Source organism: Anomalospiza imberbis, chromosome 8 (genome assembly GCF_031753505.1).
Source record: "Anomalospiza imberbis isolate Cuckoo-Finch-1a 21T00152 chromosome 8, ASM3175350v1, whole genome shotgun sequence".
In the NCBI taxonomy this organism is placed as follows: Eukaryota; Metazoa; Chordata; class Aves; order Passeriformes; family Viduidae; genus Anomalospiza; species Anomalospiza imberbis.
In genome coordinates this window covers 30563684-30572299 of record NC_089688.1, presented here as the reverse complement: position 1 = coordinate 30572299, position 8616 = coordinate 30563684, and the positions used below count along the sequence as shown (strand labels likewise).

The window sequence follows — 8616 nt, the reverse complement described above, 5'->3', positions numbered from 1 at the left end:
GAGTTTATCTCACGTCAAGAACTATTTTGAGTTTATGATGATGTTTTTAGGAGCTCTGTCATGCCTGCCAGCTCACCTTCCCACAGACAAACTCACAGAAAATAATGCATACTATTAATGCCAGGATCCCCCAGTTTGATTTGGCCTCCACTGATTTCAGCAGCGATCAGAGGAAGCTCTTTTCCCTAACCACCACATTAATTTTAATATAAACTTTTCATTGTCAAGTCTGTAGGCAGATATCTGCATTTGTCCTAATCAGGGATTCACTTGCAGCTGTAGGTTTAAAACTTCCTCTAGAGTAATCTAAGTACAGAGTTGTCTGTTGGTTATAGAAATGCCCAAAGCCCCTAAACCTCATTTAAGGGTCTGATGTTGACAGAAATCTGGCTCAGACCCCACTCACATGAGCCAGTTCCAGCTTCTCTGGATAGAACCTGCTCAGCCCTGCAAAGCAAAAAATAAACCATCATTTGACTGAAATAGTGAGAGCTTGCAGGAGAATCTCACTCCCTCAAATAATCACCTTGGGGGATCACTGTTTAATAGCAGAGAGCAATCACTGCACACTACAGATACTGAGAGACTATTTTAAAAGCCTCACACCTGAAAGCTCAGCTTCTAGACTTTTTTCCTGTGTCCTAGCCCCAGCTCACAAAAGTTGCTGGGAGCACTAATGCAAGGGTTTAGAAATGACCCAAAGCATAAACACACGATTTGGCCTGAAGAAAAGCACATCACTGGGCCATAAAATAAGAGTTGTGATGGTACACTGGGGCAGGGATAGAAGAGAGAAGTGCCTGTGAATCTCTCTCTACTTCCCTGAACATTGTGTGATTAGCTGCCCCCTTTGGACCTAACCTTTATTCCTTTAACAAACCCAAGAGTCAATTACACCTCTCGCCTCACTTTGAAACTAAGTGAAAATACCTCCTGACAGGGAAGTGACAGAAAAGCTTTTAGTCTACTTCAGCTGACAACAAAATGTATTTTTGTCCCTCTCTCTCTCAGCAAAGCCATTGAAATTCATGTCAGGGGATGGATTTAGATCCTATTGCACCTGTTAGTTCTGGTTTTTAAACAAATTCTTCATGATGCTGATGTACCTGGGTGAATATCAGCAAAGACAGAGCAGGGGAAAGCAAACTCAGCCCCTCGTGCAGGATTTACCTCCCCAGGTTTGGAGGGGGCTGCAGATCATGCAAAATTCTGAACAGTAATACTAATTTTTGCACTGACTCTGGCCATTTAGTGCATTATCACAACCTAACGAGGCACTCCTGCTATGATTTACCTTGTAAGCACCTCTCTTCAGAGCTGCATTTACTGCTTTGTAAATGCTTCTTATTGCATAGCCATTACCAGTGCCATTAAACTCATTTAACCATGCTCTCACCACTGGAGTTTCACAGAAAGATGGCAGTGGAAGTAGTGTAACTTTTCCTCTTTATTGCTGCAAGGACAGCATTATGGCTAAACATGTATTTATTTGCATAACAGCTCTTTATGACTCCTGAGAAATGTAAGTATTAAATAAATTTGTGTTCAAAAACCCAGTTGGCTTCTTCAGTATAATCACTTGATAAAAGTAAGGATGGAAGAGATTAATAATATTGATTGGTTATAAGACAGTACACCTTGAGGTAAAAGCTAGCCTTTTTAATGGCAGATAATGGAACAAACACTGGTTTGAAGAAAAAAAAAAAGCTGAAAATTTTCCTTAGGTGATAATTCTGCTTCCCCCTGCTGCAGAAACCTCTGTCAAAGTAAAGGCCATACAGAAATAAGATCAAGATTTCTGCTCCCCCCTTTAGCCATAGCACATAAGCTGCTCCACAGTTTCCCCACATTAAACCTTGCAGTGCTTGAACTTCACAAATTCCCAGCTGGAATGCACTCACAACTGATTTGTTGCCATTTACTTTGGGAAATCCCAAATACAGCAGAGGCTGCTTTCATCGCTTCATGGAAAATGTAAAGCCACTTACTGATAATGAATTCCTGTGGCATCTCTTCCTGCACCATCCACGAGCTCTCTGTGCCTCCCCTGCCAGCTCTCACTCAAAATGCTGCTGCAGGAGCTGGGTTTTTGTGTGAAAATCCTTGTTCCCCATTAGCCTGAACTGAATACTTAGATCAGCTGTGCTCACCCCTTTTGGGGTCAGTAGCACAGGGGTTTTCTTTCAGTGTTTAAAAAGAGGAGACTCCAGCTGATGCTGAAAATAAATTGGTCAAAAATCAAAATGAAACTATTTCCCACCAGGACAATTCACAGAAGCAGAGGTGTTGCACTGAAATTCCAAGGGAGGTTATTCAGACCGGAACGGAATTCTGAAGGAACAATTCACCCACTCAAGAATAACCCTGTTTCTCTGGGCATTTCTTGACGTGAGAAGGTTGGAAGCCTCAAAAGAGCAAGGGTGGAAACCATTCTCCCACAGGCTGGCAAAAGTCTTTATATACCGAGATGTAACAAGAGATTATGTTTGTTCCATTAGCATGTTCTTAAAAGTATGAGTTTTGTTAACACATGGAATTAAAAATATTTCCCAACCTTTATGAAATGGAATTCCTGTTTCCCAAACAAGCCTCAGAAATATGATCTCCCTCCCTTTACTCTGTGCAATGATTTGTTTGAAGAAGCCAGCTCCAGGCTTTTCCACACTCAGTGATAGAGAATGTTTAAGCTGCTTGACCTTTGTTGAACAATGCTGCAGATATGAATCCCATCACATTCACTCCCTAGACAAGTTTACACCTCTTAGATTAGAGTGACATTGTGACATTGCTGTAATGTTCTTTTCCCCTTCCTTTTTTACAGTGTTATATTGTTTCAGCAGGAACCCACATCTGAAACTTTAATTTTGGCTTCAATGTGTTGGACTGGGAATGAAGATGAAGTGGGTTTTTGTATACACAAATGCTCTGCAGTGCTGATAAGGGGTGATGTGAACAGAATACAGATTAACACAACAGAATTGTGTATTCAGCCTGCCTGGAAAAGGAGATATTTTTCAACAGACTGTTAAGTAGTCATAAATGATTTGTAAATATCACCCTCAATAGAGTGGGGACTCCTTTCTCCTAAAAACCCTTAGGACACACAAAAACAATTAATAAAATTCTCAAGGAGATTTTTGACAATACCCTGACTCTTGGGAGCCTTCAGAGCCACCTCCTGTGTGTCCAGCAAGGGGCACTGGGCAAGCCTGTTGGAACTAATAAATCAAACTTTCCCTGGCTTAGATCTCTTCCAGCAATTGTGTGGTGGGCTTGGATCTTAATCAGCAGCTCTTCTCTCTTAATCTGAGTGGTGTCAGAAGGTCACTGAGAGTGATGCTAACTCGGATGTTTTGAGTTGTCTCCAAACCAGACGTGTGACAGGGCACCCACCGGCCCCAGATCAGTGTGAGTGTGCTCAGCCTATGACCCGAGAAATGGCAAAACCAGAAACCTGCTTTTGCTCCAGCTGTGAATCAGGGGGAGAATTCACTTGTATTCAAGAGTAAAAGTGCATTTGGAAACTTCCCTTTCTCACTGCAACACTAAGGACTATAAAAGCCTTAAAATTCTTTAAATGCCCTTTGGCTTAAAAAGTGAGAAATTCTGTGTGTTGGACAATGGCAACCCGAGTCCTGTGGCTGGAGCTTGTCTGGATTCAGTCTGGCAATTCTGCAATGACATCTGCTCCTTTCTAGAGCTGCACTCTGTCTTGTGGGTGAATGCTGCTTATATGTAAGTGCATTAATTAGACTTGGAAAGTCTTTTGGCTTTTTCATAGGTTTGGGGGTTCCCTCCCCCTCCCCAGTCCACAGCAAAGTACTTTTTGCCATGGATAGAAAGAAGGAAAATGAGGTTCTCTTTTCACATTAATTAGACTTGGAAAGTCTAATTAAGATTAAAAGGAAGGCAGACACCCTCCAGAAGGTGTGTACATGTCACCATCAATTCTCTTCCCCTTCTCATCACCAGGAGAGAGGCTGCTCTGCAGATGGAAAGAACCAGGGACCCAAAGGAGCTCAGAGAACACAGTGGTGTGGGTTGTAATCAAAAAGCACAATTACATCTGTGAACAAGAGGCCAAATAAAAGCAAGCCATAGATAATCACTGTTATAAAAACCAGTGTCCTTGTGCCCAGCCCCATCTACTCATAGAAATAAATTAGTGCCATGTTAAAATCTAGTAGAATAATGCATGGCTGCTGCAAATCTGCCAGTGAAATTAAGAGCTTTTTTGGCAACCTAACAAAGAGACTCAGGCCAAAGGTTTAAGGTTTCTGGAGCTGCTTCAATTGTGTTTCATGCTTGACTTTCTGCAGTCCTCCTGAACTGGCTGAATGATCACTGCTGTTGTTTTCACCAAATCAAAGCACTGAGAGAGCATTTTCTATTTCATGCCCCATTCATACCTTGCTACTCAGATTATGTAATGTGGGTTATCCCAAATGCCTCTTCCTTTTCCTTTTGGAAAGTTTTGTTTTTTTTTTTTTTTCAGAAAATAATAATGGGCAGATCTTCACTTCTGTAATTTCAGCGTGCATCTGTTGCATCTCAGATGTTTTTATTATAGTTATCTGGGTTCATACAAGGTCCAAAGTTTGGACCAGTCTGAATGCTGATTTTTTTTGTTATATCTGCAAGTTCAGCAAAAATCCTGTAGCATCTGCAAAAAAAATCTCAGTTAATTCAGTGCATTTGGAGTTACCTACCCAGTCTTGTTATTTTAATTTTACATATGTTGAACAAATTTTAATTTAATGGCAAAATGATAATGTTTTTTCTCTGTTCAGGACAAGTTCCTGAGCAGGGAGTAATTTGCACACCTGTAGAACAGGAGTTCTCCATATAATCAACTGAATTAAACTGGGTGCATCCCAGTGGGAATTTCTAATTTAATTTTAACCTCTTAGGACAGCAATGGAGGCATTCTGCTTATCAGATGTGTACGGAGTGTACTCTGGGATAGCAGATGAGATTATTTGTCTTGTAAAGATGGGTAAGAGTAAACAGAAATTTGATTTCAGATAATGCCTGTAGGCGCTACTCCTAACTGTCCAACAACATGGGCCTGCTTAGCAATTTTAAGACAAAAAAAAACCCACGTTAAGGCTTTATTCCACCTACAGGATGTGATCTGCTCAGTGATCCAGAGCAGTTCTCCCAAAGTCATTAGAATTTTAGTACCACAAAACAAAAATATGGCTTTTTCATAGGTTTGGGGTCCACTCCCACCCCAATCCACAGCAAAGTACTTTTTGCCATGGATAGAAAGAAGGAAAATGAGGTTCCCTTTTCACATTACATAGAAATAATTTGTTCTACGCACAAGAAAAAAAAAAAAAAAAACAACTAGAGGGCCAAATTAGAAAAAGCAACAAAATCTGAATGAATCAGCACAAATGCTCTACTCCTAACGCAGTGCCTGAGATTTGCAGTCACTGTGGGGACATTTTGCTGGTTCCCAGCCTCGTGCTTTCAGGATATCCCTGCTGTGTTTGATTTGATATTGTCCTCCTGGTCTAGTCCAACCTCGTTTGTTATTAAATATGCCAGCTGCAGTGTTATTTGAGACAGGGAATGGGACCAGGGGAAGGGACCTGCTGGGTTTAGCTGGGTAAAAATGACAGAGTTTCAGCCTTGCAGGCTTACACTGTACCTTTGCCTGGAGGAAAGCTGAAGAGCATTATTTTGGTTAACTGAGGGAGGCTGTTCCATTTCAACAGCATCAGTAATGACTTTATCAGTAACACTGTTTCTTTAGGCTTTCTTTTTGTGTGATGCTCTACATAGTTTATTAACAAAAATAACTTGCTAAATTATATTCTTCTCCAAAAAATTATAACACGCAGATGTACAAACCCACATTCATGTGTTGTTTTATTGGTGCATTACAACATTACATTTCCTTCACATTGAGAAAGCATGAGATTAAAATACATTGATCCACAAAAATGCCTTCCCTATGCTGACTTTGCACTGGTGATTGTGGCACCTACAGATCCCTCCACAAGTTTCATTCCATTAAGTCTTTCATAATTTTAATTACATTTTAATCAAACCTTTTACATTGTCTACTTTATGACTCTCAATTTAATTATTCCCATTAAAATGTGTTATTCTTTACTGCTTTTCCAAGGTCACCAATTATCCTGCAATTTCAGTTTTTATGCTGCATTACACTTCATGTTCCAGTCCTTTAACAGCCACCACTCACTTGAGGGCTGGATGAGCTTTTCCTCACCCCAAAGACAGCCTGCCTGTACCAAAAGCCACTAAAATACTGAGAATGTGTACAGCACAGTTAGAAGGCCCCACTCCATTTTGAGAATAAGCCAGATCTATGTAAAAGCATGCAAAATGCTCTATGCATCAGTATTAAACTTCTGATTTTGATTGAAGATTTATTCTTTTTTTAACATTTGCATATAACCTGGAAGACTAGGGTACCTGCTGAAAGAAAGAGCTAATGGCTAAAGCCTTACCCTGGCTCTGGGGCTCTCAGCAATCCTCCCATATATAGTAGTTTTCTATTGTAATAGAAAACTATATTGGTTACAGAATCCTGCAGGATGGTTTAAAAACTTCGTAGGAAGAGTAAACCTCCATTGAACTCTGTGGATTTCTAGAAAAAGATAACCACACCAGAGGACTGTTCTGTCAAATCCAGTGCAAATGCCAAGTAATTTTGCTTTGCTGATGCTGGTATTGTGAATTACTGTATATTCACCAGGAAAACCACAGCTAAGTTCAACTGTCTCTGTTGTAGAGCTCAGAATTCTGTAAGTGAAACATCCTCCCTCTGACTCAGTTAAACTGTGCCAGCTTTGCAAGGCCTGATTTCTACAGAACCTCCCAGGTTCACTCCTGTTACTTTCTGTTCCTTAATGTCACTTCCTATTTATAGCCATTTCCAAACATCATATAAGTTTATACACAGCAAGGTTACATCCTCTTGTACACAGTTATTAGGTTTATTTTTAATGGGACCCTAATTTACTTGCTTTTTATAAAAATTCAAGTGTTGCCAATCAGGAAGCAGCTCTTCTCAAAAAAAAAAAAAATCTACAAAGCTTAGCTTTGAGGAAAGTAAATGACAAGCCTTACATAAAGACATTGAGCTGTTTGAATCACAAAATGTCTACAAGGCCGGTGCATATTCCAACAGGAACACAGAAATCATAATCATGGCAGCAGTCTCCTCCAGTCTGAAGCACCGTAATTGTGGTCGTTGATCAGCATTATCTTGATTGCTCCAAGAAATGTTCAACTGCCAGGGTGTGGTCTGGAATATTTTGCCTGCATTTTTCACAGGATGCCTAAGGAGAGAGAACCTGGAATCTGACATTCTGCCATCCAAAGGTACATCATCTCACGGGAATGTGATGCATACTGCATAGTGCATACGTAATAAAAAGAATCCTACTGATAATAAATTAACCTAGGCCACCCACTTGTCAACCTTCTCCATACCAACAGTGGTTTGATTCAGGTGAGTTCCACTTCAGGTACCAACCTTGGCAAGCACCATGCCCAAGAGCATGGTGAGCTGAAATTGTGGGATGGGATTGGTGGAAAACTGTCTCCAGCCTTCCTCTGGACATGTTACAGTGCTGGAAACCACCACAAGCATTCGTGGTTGTGCGCCCAAAGTCACGAATGAGAATCTTTGCATTTCCTCAGGTCACCAATGCTGCAGTGAGTCACTACACAAGAATGAACATGGCACAACGAGATCCACAGAAAACTTTGTGTTTCTTTATCCTCCCAGTTTTAGGGGGTTTTAAACACCTGTTTGAAAGACTTCAGCTTGTTAATGCAATGGTTGTTCTTTCCTTTCAAATTTGTTTTGACGGTAAATACTGCAAGAGTTCTCAAAAATTGCTGATGGTGCAACACCAAGTTTCTAATCCATCCTGTGTGTTGCTCTTAGTTGGCAATTTTAACAGCGTGGAATTTCTTGAACGTGAGAACCATCCTGTGGAACTACCGATGCACAAGGCTTGGCTCTCACAAGTGCTTCACCAGCCACACCTTTTGTTTTCTTAGTCATTAGTAGCTCAGAATGACCTTGGCAAAACTTGACAATTAATACAAAGTTCCACCAGCATGTGGAGATTTTTGTTAATGTCAGAAGGCAGCAAGATAAACATAAGGATGATGCCTTAAATTATCAAATTACAGATGTTGGACACCTGATGAAAATTGCTCTGTGTACTTGCCACCCATCGAAATCAATGAGTGCTGAAGAGGACCAGAACTTTGTAGAAGATACTTGGTACTTCAGAAAATCTGTTTCCAAATCTAGTATATGCTCAAGCACATCTCAGAATTATCCTCTTAATCATTCTCCACATGAGATTGCTTATATTAATGTTCTTTCCCCTTCCCTTGAGCAGTTCTACCTGCTCGCAGTAGACTGAAAACAGATAATTCAGCAAGTCAGTATGCACTGAAAATTTAACTTTAAAAGTATGATGGTATCACGGCATTAAAAATAAAATAAATTCCCTTTATAAAAAGGAAAGAAACAAAAGGGAAAATGTACATTAAGAACCACTGTTAAGAGACCAGTTTGGAGGAAATGTGAGAAGGCTAAAAGTTCATTCTGCACATTTC

At 40.3% G+C, this 8616-nt stretch overlaps 1 protein-coding gene across 1 annotated transcript in view; it reads right to left on the bottom strand.

Moving 5' to 3' along the window:
• Positions 1–5852: 5852 nt before the first annotated feature.
• PLPP4 (phospholipid phosphatase 4) overlaps positions 5853–8616 on the bottom strand; it is a 48647-nt gene continuing 45883 nt past the window's right edge. Inside the window, exon 8 of the mRNA XM_068198208.1 lies at positions 5853–7316. Within this exon, the coding sequence (XP_068054309.1) occupies positions 7306–7316 (11 nt within the window). The 3' untranslated portion in view covers positions 5853–7305. The remainder of the gene's footprint in view (positions 7317–8616) is intronic.